The sequence below is a fragment of the Antechinus flavipes genome, chromosome 1, assembly GCF_016432865.1.
Source record: "Antechinus flavipes isolate AdamAnt ecotype Samford, QLD, Australia chromosome 1, AdamAnt_v2, whole genome shotgun sequence".
In the NCBI taxonomy this organism is placed as follows: domain Eukaryota; kingdom Metazoa; phylum Chordata; class Mammalia; order Dasyuromorphia; family Dasyuridae; genus Antechinus; species Antechinus flavipes.
Genome location: NC_067398.1, coordinates 724190763 through 724213552, shown reverse-complemented (window position 1 = coordinate 724213552; position 22790 = coordinate 724190763). Strand labels below are relative to the sequence as shown.

The following is a 22790-nucleotide window of genomic DNA, read 5'->3' as shown; positions in this document are numbered from 1 at the left end:
TATATGTTCAGTCTTACATAAATTTAATCTATATGAGATTGCTTGTTGTCTTGAGAAGGGAAGAGGGAGAAATCTTACAAAAATGAATTTGGAAAACCATCTTTCCTTGTATCTGGAAAATTTATATATCATAAAAATTCAAAAAAAAACTAAACAAGAGAAAAAAATTTGTTTTTAATATTGTAGTGTTCTTGTTGGTTTTCTGGAGGTCTCTGGACCAGCCTTCCTTGCAGTTGAGTAATCATCACAAGAATAGCCAGGTGTTAAAAAGTCCAAATTCTCCTTGCCTGGGGCCCAGCTAGCTTCCTTGAGAGTCTTTCAGACCAGCCTTGTTGTCCGTGGGGGAGCAGGAAGGAGGAGGACAGGCCAGCCACCAAGAGGCTGATGAAGATGGAATGAATCTGAGTCCCCAGGCTTGTGCATCAGCCTCCAGCCACCACAAAGATGGACAATGGAATGAATCTGGCTCTCAGTCCCCTTCTCCCCCCCCCCCCCAGCTGAGTTTGTCCCAATTTATATGCCCTATTACATCATCATAGGTGTGAATCTTGTGGAACTAAATTAAGCACTAAGTACATGTACTGAACTCAGAACTATTAAGCAGCAGGTCTTATTAATTCCACTTAGTTAGCACCTTGTAAGAATCCTTGTTTTAAGTACAGAGTTCTGGCCCATAACAGAATATGTTCTCTGAACCTTGAATAGAGTGAGAATCAGCCCTTCCTCTCCCTTTTCCCGTCCTTGACTGAGCACAAAGATATTTGTTTCAGGGATCGGTGACATTCCAGGATGTGGCTGTGGACTTCACCCGGGAGGAGTGGGGCCTCCTGGACCCCTCCCAGAAGGAGCTTTACTGGGACGTGATGCTGGAGAACTACAGGAACCTGGTCTACCTGGGTAAGAATGGCTCCTCTGGGGCCTCAGGATGGGCTCATGAAGGGCTTATCGAGAAACTCCAGCCCTTGTTCATTTCAGAAGGGCCAAAGCCAGGGTGCTCATGATTTCCTTGGTCCTGGATGAAGGGCTCTTGCTTTGTGTGTCTAGAAACTAATTTCTCTCTGGGCTGATCCCTACCCCGTCCCCAGCTCTGTTCCTTCTTGCCAGAAAGACTTGTTAAAGTCCCAGGGCAAGGACTTGAGTCATGAAAGCCCCCAGATACCTCAGCATGGAATGGACCAAATGAGTTGTCTTTCTGAACCCAACTCCCTGATTTGTCCCATCTCTGCATCTTTCCAAGAAACAAACCATATGACCCCTTAGATGTCTCTGGACACTCCTCCACAGTCTCTCAGGCCTTTCAAGTTTGCTTGTAGAGCTCTTTGGAGATTGAGCTGTGAGGTGGCCCTTCCTTTCCATCACTTTCTCTTGACTAGGTCTTGTGGAGTCCAATGGGGACATGATCTCTCAGCTGGAGTCAAGGAGAGCACATGGGATTCCAATGGATAGTGTCTCGAGAGCTTGCTGGTTAGGTGAGTGACTGAGCCAGAGTATGTGACACCTGTGGGAGAACCCCCTGAAAATGGGCACCTTGTGATCCTGGACCTTTTTGGTGACTTTTTGGTCCTGAGCTCTTCTCCCACTCATAGGTCTTAGAGGTAATTTTCTTCCACTCCTTTAGTTTGTTTGGATGATGTTGCCTTTTTATACCAAAGTTACTTGGTAGGAACAGGTGGAAATGATTCAGTTCTGTTGGTGCTTTCTGAATGAGCAGTACTGCTGCTCTGTGGGTGGAACTTTGAATTGCTTTTACCTTTTTGGAAAGCCAAGAGTGCAAGAGTGCGCGGAGCTTCCTCTTGGATCCAATGATCACTCTCTCAGGACTCTCCCAGATGTGATTTTCAGATGAGAATTTTCCTAAAAAAATACTTTAAGCTGTTTTGTTCATGTTGGTATATGGGAACCAGCAGTTGTTCCTGCTTTCATTAATTTGATATTTTGTGCATCAGTTTTTGCATGTTCACCTAATATAATATTGTTGGGTTATATGAAAGAATAAACCTGATGAATTCAAAGAAATTGTGGAAATTATCAGGATTGATTTCATTTCAAGTGGAAAAATGTTTATAGTGCTAATAACATATGGAATATTGGGGAAAGTGAAGTGTACAGGAAAGCTTATTCAGCCAATGAACAAGCATTTCTGCTTTTCCTTTCTTTCAGATGGGGGCACTAGGCCTCAGACTAAGGAATCCACTCCAGAGTTAAGTGTTTCTATGAAAGAGTTTTCCCAAATCACATCCTTATGGGATGACCCTTGCACCTCTGAGATGGGAAAAGCCTGGGAGTGTTATGGCAGGTTCAAGAAAGAGGAAAACAACGAGGTGAAACATTCTAGACAAGGGAAAGAAATCCAAACTGAAGCTGCTGTTGAAGTCAGAGCTTCTGAATCCTGTAAATACAGCCAAGCCTCCAGCCCAAAGGCAGTCCTTGTTCCACAACAGGGACAATCTGTAGTAATGGATCTCCATAACAGTGAGAATCAGAAAAGGAGCTTCACCATGGAGTCGGACCAAAGACAGTGCACTCCAATGTGTTCACAGAAGAACTATGCTGAGGGGAAGAAATGTCCGAAAGCTTTCCATTCTGATTTGGCCCCCATTAAAACATCTGGAATTCCTGCTGAAGAGCAGTTTCATGAAAATGGGAATTCTTTCCTCCTGGATAATGAACTTACTCTACAGCAGAGAAGTCATATGGGAAACAAGTGCTCTGAATTGAATCCATGTGAGAAGCCATCCTGTCAGAAGGCAGATCTGACTCAACATTCCAATATTCAGAGTCAGAACAAATCCTATAAATGCAGTGAATGTGGAAAAGCCTTCCAGCAAAAAGGAAATCTTAAAGCACACTACAGAATTCACACTGGAGAGAAACCTTTCAAATGCAGTGACTGTGGAAAGGCCTTCCGATACAAAGTAAATCTTACAGCACACTACAGAATTCACACTGGAGAGAAACCTTTCAAATGCAGTGACTGTGGAAGGGCCTTCCGATGCAAAGTAAATCTTACAGAGCACTACAGAATTCACACTGGAGAGAAACCTTTCAAATGTAGTGACTGTGGAAAGGCCTTCCACCAGAAGACGATTTTTGTACGGCATTGTAGGATTCACACTGGAGAAAAACCTTTCAAATGCAATACTTGTGGGAAAGCCTTTCTTTGCCCCACAAAGCTGATTCAGCATCAGAGAACTCACACTGGAGAGAGACCCTATGAATATATTAAGTGTGGGAAGACTTTCGGATCAAGATCCAACCTGACTCAGCACTGGAGAACTCATACGGGACTAAAACCTCATCAGTGCACTCTGTGCGGGAAGGCGTTCTCTCAGAAGTCTGTTCTTATTCATCATGGTCGTGTTCATACTGGAGAGAAACCATATGAATGCAGTGACTGTGGAAAGGTCTTCCGGCGGAAAGACAATCTAACACAGCACTACAGAATTCACAGTGGAGAGAGATTTTTCAAATGCAGTGACTGTGGAAAGGTCTTCAAACGGAAAGTAAATCTTACACAGCATTACAGAATTCACACTGGAGAGAAACCTTTCAAATGCAGTGAATGTGGAAAGGCCTTCTGGCAGAAAGGAAGTCTTACACAGCACTACAGAATTCACACTGGAGAGAAACCTTTCAAATGCAGTGAATGTGGGAAAACATTTTTTTGGCACAAAATGCTGATTTGGCACCAGACAACTCATATGGGACTAAAACCTCATAAGTGCAGCGTGTGTGGGAAGGCATTCTCTTACAAGTATAATCTTACTTGTCATGGTAGTGTTCATACTGGAGAGAAAGCATATAAATGCAATGAATGTGGAAAGGTCTATCAGCGGAACGTAAATCTTATACAGCACTACAAAATTCACACTGGAGAGAAACCTTTCAACTGCAGTGAATGTGGAAAGGTCTTCAAACGGAAAGTAAATCTTACACAGCATTACAGAATTCACACTGGAGAGAAACCTTTCAAATGCAGTGAATGTGGAAAGGCCTTCTGGCAGAAAGGAAGTCTTACCCAGCACTACAGAATTCACACTGGAGAGAAACCTTTCAATTGCAGTGAATGTGGAAAGGCCTTCCTGCAGAAGGCAGCTTTCATAAGGCATTGTAGGATTCACACTGGAGAAACACCTTTTAAATGCAGTGATTGTGGGGAAACCTTTTTTTGGCACAAAATGCTGATTCTGCATCAGAGAACTCACACTGGAGAGAGACCCTATGAGTGTAGTGAGTGTGGGAAGACATTCCAAACAAACTCTAAACTGACCCAGCACCAGAGAACTCATATGGGACTAAAACCTCATAAGTGCAGCGTGTGTGGGAAGGCGTTCTCTTACAAGTGTAATCTTACTTATCATGGTTTTGTTCATACTGGAGAGAAACCATATAAATGCAGTGAATGTGGAAAGGTCTACCAGCAGAAAGGAAGTCTTACAAAGCACTACAGAATTCACACTGGAGAAAAACTTTTAAAATGCAATGACTGTGGGAAAGCTTTTCTTTTTCACTCAGAGCTGATTCGACATCAGAGAATTCATACTGGAGAGAGACCCTATGAGTGTAGTGAATGTGGGAAGACATTCCAAACACGCTTCAGCCTGACTGTGCACCAGAGAACTCATACAGGAGTAAAACCTCATCAGTGCAGCGTGTGCGGGAAGGGGTTCATTCATAGGTATGATCTAACCAATCACAGCAGATTTCATACTGGAGAGAAACCATATGAATGCACTGAATGTGGGAAAGCCTTTCTTTGGAGGACATCACTGATTCGACATCAGAGAATTCACACTAGAGAGAGACCCTATGAGTGTAGTGAATGTGGGAAGACATTCGGATCAAGATCCAACCTGACTCAGCACCAGAAAATTCATATGGGACTAAAACCTCAGTAGTGAAGCGTGTGTGGGAAAGCGTTCTCTCAGAAGTCTGCTCTTAACCAATCACAGCAGTATTCATACTGGAGAGAAACTATATGAATGCATTGAATGTGGGAAGATGTTCCTCCAAAACTCAGATCTTACACAACACTTCAGCATTCACACTGGAGAGAAACCTTTCAAATCCAGTGATTGTGGAAAAGCCTTTTTCTGCAGCACAATGCTAACTTGACATCAGAGAATTCACACTGGAGAGAATCCCTACAAATACACAGAATGTTGGAAAGCCTATACCCAGAATTCAGGTCTTTCCTTACATAAGAGAATACATGCCAGAGAGAAATCCTGGGAATATAATTAATGGGGGAAAGAGCCCCTCTGATCAAAGCACATCCTCAGTACTATAGAGCTCATGATGAAGAAAAATCCCATTAATTTAATAATTGAAGTGCAACCATCTAATGGGCTGATTCAGATTAAAATACTATTTGAAAATATTTAAGAAAATAAATTCACACTAAAACACAAAAATGTCTACTGTTTAGTCTACTGGTTTTCTAAGTCAATATAGAGGATGACACCATGGTCATTAAGATGTTGATAGTTTGCTTCCCCATTTTACTTGTTGATATCATCTTGTTTCAGTTCATCTTTGATTGCCCAGCAGAAAGGGGTTCTTGTTGGTTGGGCCCTCATGTTATTATTATAAAGTCATGGACTTAGGTATTGAAGGGAGTCCTTGGAGTCTAGCCCCCTTGTTTTGCAAATGAGGAAACCAGGCCCACATAAGTAATTTGGCCTTCTGAGGTTCATAGAAGCATGGCTTTTAAACTAAGAGTTGAGGTTTGTGTAGAGCATTAAAAGTCAAGTATTTGATTTTAGAAGAAATAGGGAGTACTAGAATTCCAAGTAGAGGGGCAAGTGGGGTGGTACAGTCTCACCTGTGCCATAGGAAAATCACTTCAGTAATTCAGAGGATGAAATGGAGTGGGCAGAGATTTGGGGCTGGAGATTCAAATAGGAGGAGACTTTATAAAGCTCAGGTGGGTGAGCAAGAGGGTCTACATAAAGTAGCAGAAATGAAGGGGATCTGTGAGAAGTTCCATGGAGGCAGAAAGGAGACTTAGCCAATGAGTGTGTACAGTTAAGGGAGACACTATCCATGGGGAGCAGATTACTAGAATCAATCTGCTCCCTATGTTCCTCCCTATGAGGTTCCCTGACCCCATTCTTTTTTCTGTAATAGTATCCCGAGTGATCTAGATACTTTTGTCTCAGCTCCCCACACTATCCATTCATTCTTTCTTGTCTAATAGGTTTGATTGTGGTCAGTTACATAAATCAGGAGTCAGAAATTATCTCAATTAGAAGTTTATAGATTGTCACAAACAGTTGCCTGAATGGATACATGTAGCCTGAGTACGTGTGTGCAGAAAGCCCATGCAAAGGAGTAAAATCCTTTCTAAGTCAATGCAACTTTTATGTCCTTGCTCACATAATTCTGGCTGCTTTTCTTTACCAAACACACATACAGTTCTACAATTCTACATGATATTAATCTACAATTTACATTATATTGACACAAGACAATCTGTTTTCCAGCCCATCCAGAGGTCTCCTGTACAGATCATCTTGTAGCTTATCAGCAACTCTGTGACCTTTTTCTGCTTGACAACTAGGGTTTAGACCAAATTTTTTTCCTATGTTACAGCTTTCTTTATAGTCCTACAGAATACCAAAAGGTATTCAACAGACCCTGGTTATTGTCCTTCATGCTTGAAAAGGACGAAAATAACCTCATCAGAGAGTCAAAGTACAGCATACCTCAAGGGGGGCTGCTTGGTCAGTGTCCTTTGTTCTCTGAAAGGACCAAAAGGACAGTATATGTTAGAATTACAGTTGGCTGATTGCGGGACCACCCTGTGCTCAGAATGCTTTTCCATAGCTCAGATACATAGCGTTCCAATGAACATTTATGGAGCTTCTTTAACTTTGTTCATCCCGTGTTTCTTCTGAGGTAATTCACTTCCGTTTTCCTTATAGAGCATAGCAATGTCTCTAACGAGGGCACACCATGCTGGGCAGTCCTGTTTCAATGCCTTTTATGTCTCTCCATCAATTCCAGGGTTTTTCAGGGAGACCTTAAGATTGTCTTTGTATTGCTTCTTTTGACCGCTATGTGAGTACTTGCCTTGTGAATGTTCTCCATAAAATAGTCTTTTAGGAAAACATTTCTCTTCAGCTTGGTTTTTGTTCTTGCTGCCATTGAGTTGTCCAGCTCTTGGTGATCCTGTGGGGTTTTTTGCTTTTTCTTTGGCAAAGATTCTAGAGTGGTTTATCATTTCCTTCTCTATTCCATTTTGCAGATGATGAAACTGAGGCAAGCAGCATTAAGTGATCCATTAGAAAGGTCAGGCAAGCGCATTTGGGATGTAAGTAGGCCAATGGTCTCTGAGGTCCCCGGATGTGATTGGAGTTGAGTACATAAGGATTTCCTTCGTGAGTGGGGACCTCCAGCCATGGCGGGAATCCTAAAATCTCACTCTGAAATTGCATCAGGAACGGGATGTAATCTCTCCAGCATCGATTGGCTTATGCCAATCATAGACCCTATATAAGCTCAAAGGAGGAAGGACTCGACCTCTTTTTTTCCATGCTTTTTTCCTCTCTCTCTTTTCCATTTTTTGCACCTGGAGCTTGACCCTGGGGAGCAATACCAAGATAGTGCAAGAGATCATAGAGTGAGGTGTAAACCGTGTGAATAAAGTCTAAGCTTGTCTGTCAAAACTCTCGGGTGCTCTGTTGTGCTCAAACTGCCTCTGTATGACATAGCAGCCGGAGGACTCCTGAGGACCTCAAAACCGAGGTAAGATTGATATTATATTTACCAGAGTTTCTCTGATAGGCCTAGGAATAAGGATTGATTAGCGTTCACTGAGTGCGAGAGTAGCACTTCACACAGCCAGTAAGTGTGTGAGGCCAGATTGGAACACGTGAAAATGAATTTTCCTGCTCCCGGATCAGTGCTCTATCCACCACATCACCCAACTGCCTTAGTTTGGTAGGCAGCCTATGAACTCTTCTCTCTTCCTTTCCTTTGGGGCCTCAGAAACACTGAACTAGCTGGGGTTCATCACTCTCATCATCTATCTATGTCTCCCTGGCTAATATATTGCCAAGGTAAATGACCTTATCCATAGCATTCAAGAATTTCTACACTTATTTCCACTGAAAGTTCCAAGTTTGTAGAGGGGCACAGACAGTGAGGAATCCTGGGTGAGGTATAAGACCCTTTAGACCAGTAAAAGGTATCCTGCTGACAGTGTCTGGTTGGGCTCTCCATCTCCCCTAAGGGCTCTTCTTCTTGAGAAGTCAGGGGGAGTGACAACCTGTCTTGTAATTAAAGTAGAGTGATACCAAGTGGCAAAGAGACATCTACTCACAATAGCAAGTTCTTTATGTGGTCTCACATGCTCAGTGTGCTGTAGTTGTCTTAGGGTATATAAGGCTGAGAGAATTTGGTATAAACGACTCCATGTTGGACCATCCATGTGAGTCCTGCCTCTTCTCTCTTCTTCTGAGATTAATGCTCGGGCTGTTCCGGAGGTCCTCCCGAGAGTTATTCTGGACTTTACACAAGTCAGAGGTACGCTGCTGGCTGCTGGGAAACCTGTCCTCTTGGAATTAATTGTCAGGCCAAAATTAGCACCAGAGAGTCAGTCCATAACTTGTTGAATACAAGCCCCAGAAGCTGCTTTGAGAGCCTGATCACCTGTGAACAAAGTCTTACCTCAACTCTCCCCCCATGTTAATTTTGACTTGATGCCTTTTCAAGTCATTAAAGTCAATTTATCATTGGTGCTATAGCTGACCTTGATACCATTTTTGTCCTCCTTGAAGGCTTCTGACATAGCCGAAAATGTTAGCAGTTAACAGCTTTACTCCATTGCTGACTGGGGAAACACAAGAGCATTGTTCATTATCTAGAACTCAGTCAATCATGCTGTCTGGGACCACCATAAAATATTTCTCCAGGCAACCCACTTTGTCATTATATTCCATAGGACCTCACAATTGCCAGAGTCAAAAACAATGGACATTGTTGACAGACTTCTGTTCTGCTCCTGGTGTTTCTCCTGGAGTTGTCAGGCAGCAAAAGCCATATGGATGATCCCTCAGCTCTGTTTGAAGCCACCCTGGCTGTCAGGGGGATAGATGACCATCTTCCAGGAGAAGGATCAACTGATTAAAGAGGTCTCAGGCAAGAACTTTGTCAGCAACACTAAGAGAAAAATCCCCAAGTGATTGTCACAAAACAACCTCTTTCCTTTTCCTTAATAGAGATGGACAGTGGAGGCATCCTTGAACTCCTGGGGAGATCCTCCTCCTGCCATATAACCTGGGAGATTTTAGTTCACTTTTGTAAGAGCGGTACGGACCCTCTGCTATCTCTATTACACAATTTTTTATAAACAAACTTTTATTGCTGTATTTTTCTTATGAGCAAACTTTCCATTTTCCAGGGACTGGAGGGGACATGCTAACCACTAGCTTAAGAAAGTTCTGCCTAGTTTATGAAAATTACTAGCATAAATGTTTTTCTAAAATCATTAACATTATTGTGTTTATACTTGCTGGGCTCATAAAAGGAACACCTGCCCAGCAAACTGTTGCTTGAAGTCAGGTAACCAAGTTTCTGTTTTAATTGTTTGTTGTTGTTGTTGTTTTTTAACATATCCTGTGGCTTTTTGAAAAAAGATTCTGTTTCAGCGCGCCTTAGTGTTCCTAACATGGCTTAGAGCCAAAATTTGGCCTTGTTCCCCTTGACTCTATTTGCCATTTGGTTGTCCATGCTATTTGGCTCACCCACTTTGGTGAAGTAAAGCTTTGACTTAAAGAGAATCCTGTTTGAGTGTCCTTACTCTGACTCCAAACCAGCAATTCTCCTGCGGTAGTGCCATAAAACAAATAGCATTTTTTTTTTTTTAAGAAAAAGAAGAAAAACATCTACACAACGAACCTTGATAAATCCTCCCCCAAATGTACATATGATACCAAAATATAACATCACAGAAATATTGCAGCCAAGTTCCAGAGTTCCCAAGTCAATGAAAAAATACTACAAGCAGCCGGAAAAAAAATTCAAACACTGTGGAGTCACAGTCTGGGGTCACAGAAAATTTAACTGATTCTTCAGAAGATCAAAATAGGATATTCTGAATTGCCAACAGATTAGGATTATAACCAAGAATCACCTACTGACAAAACTGAATATAATCCTTTAGGAGGGGGAAATGGATATAGAGTTAAATAGAGGACCATCAAGCATTTCTGATGAAAGGACTAAAGCAGGATGAAAAATCTGGATTTCAAATATAAGTCTCAAGAAAAACATAAGAATGTAAACAGATCAGAAATATCATGATGAATTCAATAAAAAAATTGTTTACATTCCTACATGAGAAAATGGTACTTGCAATTCCTAAGAACTTCATGATTATTAGAGCAGTTAGAAAGAATCTACACAGACAAATAGCAGGGATACAAAGTGACTAAAATGAGATGATTTTAAAAGGGTGAGAAAAAGAAAGAGAATACATAAAATGGGCAGATTAATTTACAAAAAAGAAGCAGGAAAGGACTAGCTTCTACAGTGACGATAAATAGAAGGGAAAGGTGCTCATCGAAGGGAGAACAGATTGGAAGAGATAGTGATCAGAAGTAAAACAGACTTTTGAAGAGAGGTGAGATGAAAGAAAAGAGAAGAATAAACAAGGAGGAGAAAGAAAAGAGGGGGAAATAAACTTAGTTATAACTATGAATGAATGGGATGAACTTGCCCATAAAATAAGCAGGTAGGAAAGTAGATTAGAAAACAAAATTTGACAATATCTTAGGTGCAAGAAACAAACTTGAAGCACAGACATACAGGATAAAGAAAAGGTCTAAGGCAGAATCTATTATTCTTCAGCTCACAGGGAAAAATCAGGCAGAACAATCATGATCTTAGATAAAACAAAAGCAAAAATAGATCTAATTTAAATGGATAAGCAGGAAAACTACATTTTGTTAAGAAAAAAAAGTACCATTGTCCATGTAGTAATATCAATATTAAATACATATGCATCAAATGGTCCAGCACCCAAAGTCTTAAAAGAAAACGTAAATGTGTTACAGGGGGAAATAGGCAGTAAAACTATTCCAATGAGGGGCCTCAACTTTCCCTTCTCAGAACTAAACAAATCTAACTATAAATAAATAAGAAATTAGTTAAGAAAATGAAGACCATTTTAGAAAAGTTAAATATGATAAAAATCTGCAGAAAACAGAATGGAAATAGGCATATACTTTTTTTTCTCAGCAGAATCTAGCATGAACAAAAAAATTGAAAATGAAATAGGACATAAAAACTTCCCAATTAAAAGCAGAAAAATAGAAATATTAAATTCATCTCTTCCAGATCACAATGCAATAAAAACTACAATCAATAAAGACCTATGAATGCACAAATTAAAATCAGAAACTAAATAATCTAATCCTTAAGAATGAGTGGGTCACAGAACAAATCATAAAAGCAGCCAACAGTTTCATTAAAGAGAATAACAATAAGACAATATGCCAAAATTTATAGGATGCAGCCAAAACAGTATTAAGGAGAAAGTTGATATCTCTAAACACTTGCATCAATGAAATAGAGAAAGAGCAGATCAATGTATTGGGCATGCACCTAAAAAAAAACCAACTAGAAAAAGAATAAATTTTCAATCATTAATTAAATATCAAATTAGAAATCCTGAAAACCAAAGAAGAGATTAATAAAATTAAAAGAAAAAATGAACTAGTAAATAAAATGAAAAGCTTGTTTTATGGAAAAAATAAAATAGAGAAGAAAATAAAATATTTCTTCTTGTTCAGTCATTTTTACTCCTGTTTGATTCTTCATGACACCTTTTCTGGGGAGGAGTGGCAAGGATACTGGAATGGTTTGCCACTTTCTTGTCCTACTCAATCTACAGATGGGGAAACTGAGGCAAATGGGAATGTGACTTTCTTAGTGTCCTACAATCATCTCCAACAAACAGACAAACAAACAATTAAAAAATTTCCAGTGCCAATACTTCCTCCACTTTGGTTTTAACTTGTAGACTTTTCCTGTTGAAGACTTTAGCATCAGTGTGGTAGCTGACTCTGATTCCATGTTTGTCTTGATTGAAGGTGTTTGACAACATAGCTGAAAACATCATGCTAAAAAGCATGGGAGCAAGCACACAGCCTTGTTTCACTCTACTGGTGATTGGAAAAGCTGGAAAGCATTGCCCATTGTCCAGAATCCAGGCAAACATGCCATCATAAATTTTGACATATTATACCGATGAACTTCTCTGGGCTACCGGATTTTGCTGTAATTTTCCATAAGCCTTCATGAGTGACAATATCAAAGGCCTTGGTCAGATCTACAAATGTTGTATACAGACCTGTTCTGTTTCTGAAAATTTTCCTGGATTTTTGGACAGTAAACACCATATTGACTATCCCTCGGTCTCTTCTGAAGCCACACTGTCTTTCAGGGAGATGACCTTTGTCCAGGGGTAGAGTCAATTTATTAAACTGGAAAGAATCTTGCCAGCAATAACTAAGAGAGACATCTTGTGACTGTCAGAGGACAATTTATTCTCTTTACTTTTATAAAGATGGATAATAGAGCCTCCTTGAACACCTGAGGCACAAATTCTTCTTGCCATATAATCTGGAAAATTTCAGTCAGCTTTTGTATGATCAATGGACCCAGCACCTTGTAAGTCTCAGCTGGAATAGAATCATCACTCGGTGCTTTTATCACATGAAAACAGCCTAATGGCATTTAAAACTTCTTCAGTTGGAACATCAGCTAGGGAAAGATTAATTTCAATTTAAGGTCATGGCTTCAGCATTGATTGATGATCGTCTGTTGAGAACACTATAGAAGTGTTCAGTCCATCTCTCCAGGACCATGTCCTTATCACTAATCAATCAGTGCTGATAGTACTGATAGTATCAGCACTGAGTAATTGAGATGCACCACAGGTTTCTGGCCTTTAGAGCTTGGTTAGACCTCAAAGACACCAAGATCATTCACTGCATCTTGAGTCATCAATTATCTTGACTCTGTCCTGCCACTGGACAATGATGAATTTAGAAGAGACAGTGAGGCTGAGGACTTCATGCAACTCTGCCCCATTAAATCCAATTTATGCAGAAATCAAAAAAATATCATCCTATTCAGAAACTGCTTAAATGGAAAAATGAGAACTCCATAGGCTGTACCAGCAGCATAGTTCATCTATCTGTAAGAAGGCAGCGTTTAATTCCATCAAAAGCAAAATACAATTGAAACTTAGATACAAGATTCTTGGCTCAGTAAAAAAGCAGATAAAGTTCCAGGGTCATACAATTAGTAAGTATTTGAAGTTGCATTTGAACTCAGGTTTTCAACTCCAGATCCAACAGTTTATCTACTGCATCACCTATATTTGTCTGAAAATCAAATTAATAGAAAAAATGTAAAAAGTAAATTCATTACCAGTGAAGATGAAATTAAAGCAATTATTAGGAGCTATTTTGCCCAACTGTATGCCCATATATGTGACAATCCAAATGAAATGGATGAGTATTTCCAAAAATATAAATTGCCCAGATTAAAAGAAAAGAAAATAGAATACTTAAATAACCCTATTTTAGAAAAATAAATTGAACAAGCCCTCAATGAGCTCCCTAAAAAAAAAAAAAAGAAGAAATTACCCAAACCAGATGGCTTTTGAAATGAATTTTATCAAACTTTTAAAGAACTATTCCAATACTGTATAAACTAGTTGAGAAAATAGGCAAATAAGGAGTCCTGCCAAATTCCTTTTCTGACATAAATATAGTGCTGAAAACAGAGAAAGAAAACTATAGCTCAATTTCTCTAATGAATATTGATACAAAATTGTTAAATAACATATCCATAAAGAGATTCCAACAGTATATAAGGAGGATATTGTTACCAGATAGGATTTATACCAATAATGCAGGACTGATTCAATCTTAGGAAAACTGATCATAATTGACTATGTCAATATTAAAAATGACAAGAAGAGTATGATTATTTCAATAAATCTAAAAATGTTTCAATAAAAATAAAACAATCATTCCTATTAAAAAACACTAGTGAACTTAGTAACAAATGGAGTTTGCCTTAAAATGATATGCCACATTTAAAACTATCAGCAATGATCTAAAACTAATGATAGCTAAACTCATCAGAGCATTTTTACATATTACCAACTAAGTCCAACAGGAAGAGATAGAAAGAAATTTCACTTAAAACAACTCCAAACAATATAAAATACTTCAGAGTCTACCTGTCAAGAGAAACTTAGGAACTATATAAACACAATTACAAAACATTTTTTCATACAAATAATATGAGATATAAACACTCTTAGAAATAATTAGTTGCTCATGGGTTGGCTAAACCAATATATAACAGATGACAATTCTGCCTAGATTAATTTACTTACTCAGTGCCACAGTCAAACTGCCAAAAAAAATTATAAAGCTTAAAAAAAAATAACAAAATTCATTTGAAAGAAGAGTTCAAGGATATTAAGGGAATCATGGGGAAAAAATGTAAAGGAAAATGGCCTAACAGTATTACATATTAAACCATATTACAAAATGGTAGCCATCAAAACAATCTGGTGCTAAGAGATGAAAGTGATGAGTCAGTGGAATAGATTAGGTGTACAATATAGAGTGAGTAATAATGATAGTAATCTCATGTTTGATAAAGGCAAAGATCCAAGCTTTTGGACCAGAACTCATTATTGGTCAACAAGTACTACAAAAACTAAAAACAATTTGGCAGAAATTAAGTTCAGACTAACATCTCACACTATATACCAAGATAAGATCAAAAGGCCTAGACAAAAAGGGGGAAATTAGGGCAGCATGAAATATTTTCTCTGTTAGATCTTTGGAAGATATAGACAGCACTATTGTACGTAAGATGGATATTTTTAATTACATTAAGTTAAAAAGATTTTTGCACAAGAAAAAACAATGCATACAATATTAGAAGGAAAGCAGAAAATGGAAGGAAATTTTTTTGTACAGCAAGTTTCTCTGATAAGGGCTTCTCATTTCTCAACTCGGAGAACTGAATCAAGTTTATAAGAATAGATGTCATTCCACAATGTGATCAAAGGAAATGAAAATGACCTTTTCAGAAGAAGAAATCAAAAATCTTCATAGTCACATGAAAAAAATGTTCTAAATCACTATCAATTAGAGAAATGTAAATTAAAACAACTCTGAGATACAATTTCACATTTATCAGATTGGTTAAAATGATAGAAAAAGAAGATGGCAAATGTTGGAGAGGATGTAAAAAAAAGTTGGTGGAGCTGTGAAATGATTAAAGCATTCTGAAGAACAATTTGGAACTTTGCCCAAAAGACTTTAAAACTGTGCATAAGCTTTGACCCACAATTATTTATTGTTATTATTAAATCTGTATCCCAAAGAGATAAGTTTTAGAAAAGAGAAATTATGATTTCTCCCTTATTAATAATCAATTATTGAATTAGGACCAGGATTCCTAGGGCAGGCAGGAGCTACGAATATTGGGGGAGTGGTAGGGGCTCTCTGAGGATGGATCTGGGGGGCAACATGGGCAGGATGGGACCTGTGTTCAGGCTTGAGCATGCAAAGAAGGGAAGGAGAGCCCTGACCTGTCCAGTTGTGGTGAGGGTCCAAGGATGCGGGGCATGTGCGGGGCATGTGTGGAGCTTGGCAAACCAATGCCAGTGACCTGAGAGATAAGGGATCCCAACTTGGTCTTGTGGAGTTCGTGCTCCCGATCCTGGGTCTGGGAGAAGTCGAGGTGAAGGGGAAGGGAGACTGGAGGAGGGCACGGGCACCTGTGAGTTCCTTGTTTCAGTTGGCTGGTCTGAGAAGGGGAGTGAAAGCTCCCAGATGGGGGATGGGGGTGGGAGGGGTGAGGGGGATTAGTGTAGGGAGATTGTCTCTTCCCTTCCTCCCGCCTTTTTTTTCCCTTTCCCTCCCACATCCCCTTTCCCCCTCTTTTTTCATCCCCCCTTGCTCCCCTACTCTCCCAGCTTTTCTCCCATTCTTTCCTTCGGCTCCCCAAATCTCCCCTCTGACCTGGATGACCTGGGGCTCCCACGCTCCTCTGTACCTCCATTTCTAAGGTTTGTTTCCCCTGAGAAAGGAACCTCCAGCCTCAGCCCCCTCTCCAGATGACCAAGATGTCCCAAGACTGCCCTGGGCATCCCTGGCTCCTAGAGCAGAGGGTGGTATCCAGTAGGCACTTCATCAATGTGCATGGAGGGACACCAAGCCCCTGACACAGACTCACCATCCCCTCATGGGCATTCCCAGAGCAGGGAGAGGGCTGGGCGCTGGGGGAGGGCCCGGGCCGACTCCTCTCACAGCTGCCTGTTCCTTTCTAGCTCGCGCCCATGCCAGGTGCAGGTGAGAGAGGGAGCAGGAAAGAGGCCAGGATGGGTCCCGTGTCCCCCAGCACCAGGTCCCTCCAGGTGAGCAGCGTAATACCCCTATCTGCCCCCCTTCCTCCTCTCTCCTCTGCTGGGTCATCCATTGTCCAGGTCATGCCCTTTGTCCAAGGGGCTTGTCCAGGACTCAGTCCGGCCCTTCCCCCTTCTCTTAGCACTTCTCTTTTGGGGATCCCCTCCCCATGGCTCCACTCCTGAATCTGCCACAGACACATGGGACATTTTAAACTGGATGGTTCTGGGTTCCCCCAGTAGCTCAATACCCTCCAGACTGTGGTTTTCTGAACCTGGCTATTGGGGGGATGCTTTGGGGCTCCAGGGCACCTGGGCTGGCAGCACCATTGATCCCTTTGAGTGCTGACCACCTCTCAGCCCCGTATGAGATCCGCTGGCAGCCTGAGCATGTCTCTTGTCCCCAGTCTCTGGCCTGCCCGCGTCCCCTCCCCTAGTGCTTGCCCCGGTCACCCACACTGGTCTCCCACCAGCGCCTGCTCCTTGGTCTCCTGGCCTCCGGTCTCTCACTCCATTTCATCCTCCGCTCAGCCTCCAAAGTCGTTTTCTTTTTCTTCATTTTCCCTCGCTCTCCAGAGTGAGCTCCCTTTTATCCGAGTTCCCTTCTCGGGGCAGATTCAGGACAAGGGTTTTCTGCTGTTTCCTAATTTTTGGACTTCACATTCCACATGTCCCCTTGTCTTCTGTGGGGAAAAGTCGTGTCTGGGCCCTGACACCAGACCCAGCACCAGCTCACTGATAGGGACTTCTTTTGAAAATGCTGGTTAAGCAAACATCTGAAGGGAGTCGGGACAGTTAGGAACCTCGCTCTGAAGGGGAACCAATTATCCCAGGGATTATGGGCTGGATTAAGGTTTTGGCCTCCGTTGGGGACTGAGCCAGCATTTCAGTGAAGGACAGACACTAAGTGCTTGGGAATCGAGGCAAAGAACACATTTCCCAGGGAGAGACGGTGAAAATCCCACCTTCTTCCTGCTTTGGCCACTCTGGTTCCAAAGGCAATCCCAGAATGGAGGTCTGACTAGGCGTCCCGCCATCCCTGCTCCTCCAGTGCAAGCCCTCGATTCCAGTTCTTCAGAATCCAGAACAGCCTCTCCTCGGCCCGGGCTTCAATCCCTTGGCAGTCCCTTCCCCTCCTCTGTCTGGCCACGTGTGTTGGGAAGGTCCCTTCATGACTGTCCATCCCCATCTCCTTGTTTGTCCCGATTCTTTCTCAGGCTGTACTGCTGGCCCTCATCACTTCTACCTCCCAGAATCCCTTGCCTCCTTGAAGATCCAGCTCCAGGAAACCTTTCTCAGCCTCAGTTTGCTGCTCTGTAAGGATGAGGAAGGCTGGCCTTCACACTAGATGCTTGTTGTCCCTCTGGGCTGCGAGTGCCTCCAGGGCCCTTCTTTGCTGGCCAGGGCTTAGTACAGAGCTCGTGACATGGGCTAGATCCTCCATGAATGCTCATGGACTTGAGGAAGATTTTTCTTCTAGTACAGGATTCGGGACCTTGTACAGCCCCAGGCAGATGGTGACTGCTCCCAAAGGGTTTGCTTCAAACACTGATATTCAAAGAAGAAGCATTCTCTGGTCAACAAATGTCAGAAAACTTTCGGTTTTGATTCAGAGTACATTAAAAAATATGGAATTAAAGTTGAAGAGAAACTTCATGAAAGTGGGAATTCTTTCTTTCCAAATAATGAACTTAATCTAGACCAGAAAACTGATACAGGAAAGCAGTGTAATGAATTGACTAAGTTTGGGAATCATCCTGTCAGAATGCAGAGCTTACTCAGTTTTTTAGTATTCAGAATAAAAACAAAATTTATGAATGTAGGGAATGTGGAAAGGCCTTCCACCAGAAGATAAATCTCATACAACATTGTAGAAGTCATACTGAAGAGAAACCTTTCAAATGCAGTGAATGTGGAAAGGCTTTCCGCCAAAATGCAGACCTCAAAGGACATCATAGGATTCATACTGGGAAAAAACTTTTTAAATGCAATGATTGTGGGAAAGCCTTTCCCCGAAACAGTACACTGACTCAACATTAGAGAACTCACACTGGAGAGAAATCTTATAAATGCACTGAATGTGGAAAGACATTTGGCTCAAGCTCTAATCTTTCTCTGCACCAGAGAACACATAGAGGAATAAAACCTCCCGAATGCAGTGGAGCGTAGGAAGACATTCCCTCAGAAGTCTGATCTTACTCGTCACATTTGTATTCACACTGGAGAGAAACCATATGAATATGATGAATGTGGAAAATCTTTCACCCGGAATTCTGGTCTTTCATCACATAAGAGAATACACGCCAGACAGAAATCTTATAGTATAATGAATGTCAGAAGGCTTTTCTCTGGATCACAGCACTTACTCAACATTTTAGAATCCATGATGGAGAGAAACCTCATTAACGTAATCACTGAAGCAATATATTTTTCTGAAAGAGACTTTTTGATAAATTGACTTAATATTGGAAAGGAACAATGGAACTACACAATATATGTGAAAAGCCCTTCTGTTTATGATGGCAAAGTACCCCCTTCAATAAAAAGTCAATGAACACATATAATCTCATAAGTAACCAATGTGTTGACTCAATTTCTTTGACAGTATTTGTTATAAGGGAACTTTTTACTGGGAAGGAGAGAGTCAGTAGTGAGTGACAGTGTTGTGTCCAAAAGTAAAAGGACCATCATCCAAAAAAAAAAATATTTCATCAGCCAGAACATAGAATTTCTTGAATGTTGTGCTTCCCACATGAAAAATGGACAGATATAAGGGAAATAATAATACAGTTAGATAAGTGCTATTAGAATAATTTAGTGACTGCCTTAATAATTAGGAATAACAGCAGCTTAAAAAGTGGTTAGCATTCAAGTGTCTTTAAGGATTGCACAAGCCTGTTTCATTGAAAGTTTTAATCAATAATTTGAGATAATATGTGTAAAAACCTATAAATTCTAAAACAAGAAATACATATAATCTCTTATTAAAGGCATAGGTAATATGCATATCGAATTTATTGATGGCTCAGGAAAAATTAACTTGATTTTGTTCCTTCCCCTTAAGTCCTTTGAAGGAAGTTAGAGATTCCTAGAAGGAAAGAAAGGTGTGTATTTCAAGCATGGAGAGTAGGGGGGACATGGGCCATTCCCTAGGTCACTGATATAAGGGAAGTTTCATCTCTGATGAGGGTGGAAGGGATGGTGCAATGAGCTAGAAGATAGAAATGGTCATTTGCAAAGCTTTCTGGGAAGTGAACTGAAGAACCAGTGTGTGTGTGTGTGTGTGTGTGTGTGTGTAGATGAATCTGCAGTTTGCTATGTCTCCAGTCGCCCAGGACAAGAAAGAAAAAGACAAGACCAGAAAGCTGTTCTAAAAAACAGCTAAGGACCTCCTTATCTTACTGTCACCAATTCGGATTGCTTTTGGTTTGTTTACAATCTTCCCACTTTGTTTTGCTCACTTCTAGCTAATTACACCCTCCACACTCCTACCTCATAGAAGCTGAGAAAAGTGATTTATTGGACCTCTGTTTTATTCCAATCAGTAGTAATCAGTTTAGTGTAATTCCATAGGAGTAGTAATTGTTAGCAATTATTTATCTAGTAATGTACATTTATTCAGTCTAATTAACTAACATTAGTAAAAAGAAGTACATTTATTAAAACATTTTACATATATTATATCTAGGGATAATTAAATAAGATGAATTCTTATAATAGTCCCCAAACTTTAAACGACAAGCTGTAAATTCACTGTTCAACAATCTTATAAAAATCTCAAGGTTCATTTGCTTAACCCCAAGAATGCTGATCAGAGGACCTCTACTTTTTGGGTCATGATCAAATCAAATGTGGGTGGGATACTTAATGTGACATGAAAAGTCACTTATTTTTGTGCCTCCAGATTATCCTCTCCCAACATAAAGAAGAGCCCATTTTATGACCACTTACTCAGCAGGGATGACACTTGTCTTACCCATTTTCCAACCACCCATGTTTCTAGTCCTCTGGAGTCAGAACAAGGTCTATCAACTTAAGACTGTATTTTATTTTACTTCTTCTGAGTGTCTGAATATCAAACCCTATAAAAATAAGATTGTTGGGAAAAGTGACATCTCATTTTGTGAAGAAGATCTGAGTCCCAGCCATTGAAGAGTCCCTTTAATAAATGGTTATTGACTCAAAGGCTTACCTCAGGAGTTTCTCTTGCAGATTGAATAATTTTGAGAACAGAGTTCTTATCTCCCAATCAAATTTTAATTAAAAAATTTTTTTTTGAGTTCTGAGTTTTCTCCTTTACTCCACTACTCATTTAGAAGGCAAGTAATAAGATTTTGATTATACATGTGAAATCAAGCAACACATTTCTATATTAGAATTTCTATGTTAAAATAATAAAGTTTTAAAAAATACATTAATCTTTACTCAGTTCTCTCTCTGGATTTTACTTAAAACATAATAAAAGATTTTGGTTATTTATTTTGTCTTCCCCAACAGAAGATTGTTAAGGTCAAAGATTATTTCATTCTTGTCTTCATAGCATCATGGCAGAACCACAGAAGGTGCTTGCTGATTGACTGAAATCAGGCATTATCATTGAATAAAATTTGTTGGGAAAAATCAGATAAAATCATGACAATAAGTGATAAGGACTTAAAACTTAGAGGAAAGCTTTTAAAAAGTCATCAAGAAATGATAGGGGATTCCACAGATTCATTTTCTTAAGAGACAAATGGCCAAAGCAATGGAATACAAAAGTTTTTAGATAAAAAAAAATACAAAACATAACCAACTTTAAACTTGTCCCAATTTTCTAGGAATCCAAGATAAAAAACTTCCTTTGAGATTCTCTCTTAGATAGTTCCAGCCTACCTTTCCAAACATATTCTTTATCAATCCTCTCTACACATTATAGGATCCACCCAACTATCTACTTTACTGTTTCTCCTGCCTCACACTCTACCTACAATGTTTATGCTTTTATCCCAGCAGTTTCTCATTCCTGGAACATCATCTCTCTTTGCTTTTGTCTTTTGAAATCTTATGTTTCCTTCAAGGGTAAGCTCAAGAGCTCTGGCTCAATTATTCCAAAAAATAATTCAGAAGTATGCCCAAAGAGATATAAAATTGTGCATACCATTTAATTCAGTAATACCACTACTGAGTCTATATCCCAAAGAGATTTTTTAAAAAAGCAGGGGGGGGGGAAGACGGACCTTATGTACAAAAATACTAATAGCAGCTCTTTTTGTGATGGCAAAGAATTAGAAATTGAGAGGATTGCCATCAGCTGTGGAATGGATGAATCAGTTGTAGTATATGACTAAGGATGGAATACTATTATGCTAGAAGAAATGGTGAGAGTAATGGCTTTAGAAAAATCTTGGCAGACTTATATGAAATGATGCAAAGTGAAATGAGCAGAAACAGAACACTGTAAAAAGTAACAGTTATACTATAATGATGATAAACTGTGAAAGATTTAGCTACTTAAATCAAGACAATGATCTATGGCAATTCCAAAATCTAGAGAGAGAACTGAGTACAGATTAATGTATTTTTCAAAACTTTATTATTTTAACATAGAAATTCTAATATAGAAATGTGTTGCTTGATTTCACATGTATAAACAAAATCTTATTACTTGCCTTCTAAATGAGTGGTGGAGTAAAGGAGAAAACTCAGAACCCCCCCAAAAAAATGGAGCATGCAAACAGAAAAGTAAGACAGTCCTTGCTTGTAAAGAATTCATTCTTATGGGAAGGGAGTCACAGCACATGGAATATTTCAGGTACAAGGCAGAAAGGCAACTGGGGGGGGGGGCGGGTTGCTACAGTGCACATAGGGTTAGACCTGGACCCAAGAAGCCCTGAGTTCAGATTTTCCTTTAGACACTTCCTAACTGGGTAACCCTAAGCAAGTCATTTAATGTTATTGGGCTTCAATTTCCTTATCTATAAAAGGGGGATAATAACACTTACCTTTCAGAGTTGCTGTGAGGTATCTGTAAGTGCCTTAGCATAATGCCTGGCCCATAGTAGGCACTATATACTTGCTAGACATTATAATAATTATTTTTAAAAATCCCTTGGTCCTTAAGGTACAGCAGTAAAGGGGATGGAAATTCATCTTTTGTAATTATATACATATATATGTATACATACACACATTTATATACACATTTATATGTGTATATATATATAGATATTTCCCAATTATGTATAAAAACAATTATAACATTGTCCAAATTTTGACTTCCATATTTGTCCCTCTCTTCCCCCATAGAGAAGACAAGCAATTTGACAAAAGTTATAGACATATGTAGTCACGCAAGACATTT

The 22790-nt window shown here is 39.9% G+C and overlaps 1 protein-coding gene across 2 annotated transcripts in view; it reads left to right on the top strand.

Moving 5' to 3' along the window:
- LOC127553006 (gastrula zinc finger protein XlCGF57.1-like) overlaps positions 1-1365 on the top strand; it is a 43803-nt gene extending 42438 nt beyond the window's left edge. Inside the window, exon 3 of one of the 2 annotated variants that reach the window (XR_007951900.1) lies at positions 771-1364. Coding sequence is in view for 1 of the 2 variants with exons in the window: in XM_051984559.1 (XP_051840519.1) it covers positions 771-1001 (231 nt within the window). In the remaining variant the exon portion in view is untranslated. Of the gene's footprint in view, positions 1-770 lie in introns of both variants that reach the window. The other variant, XM_051984559.1, reaches the window with a different exon arrangement.
- The last annotated feature ends 21425 nt before the right edge of the window (positions 1366-22790 follow it).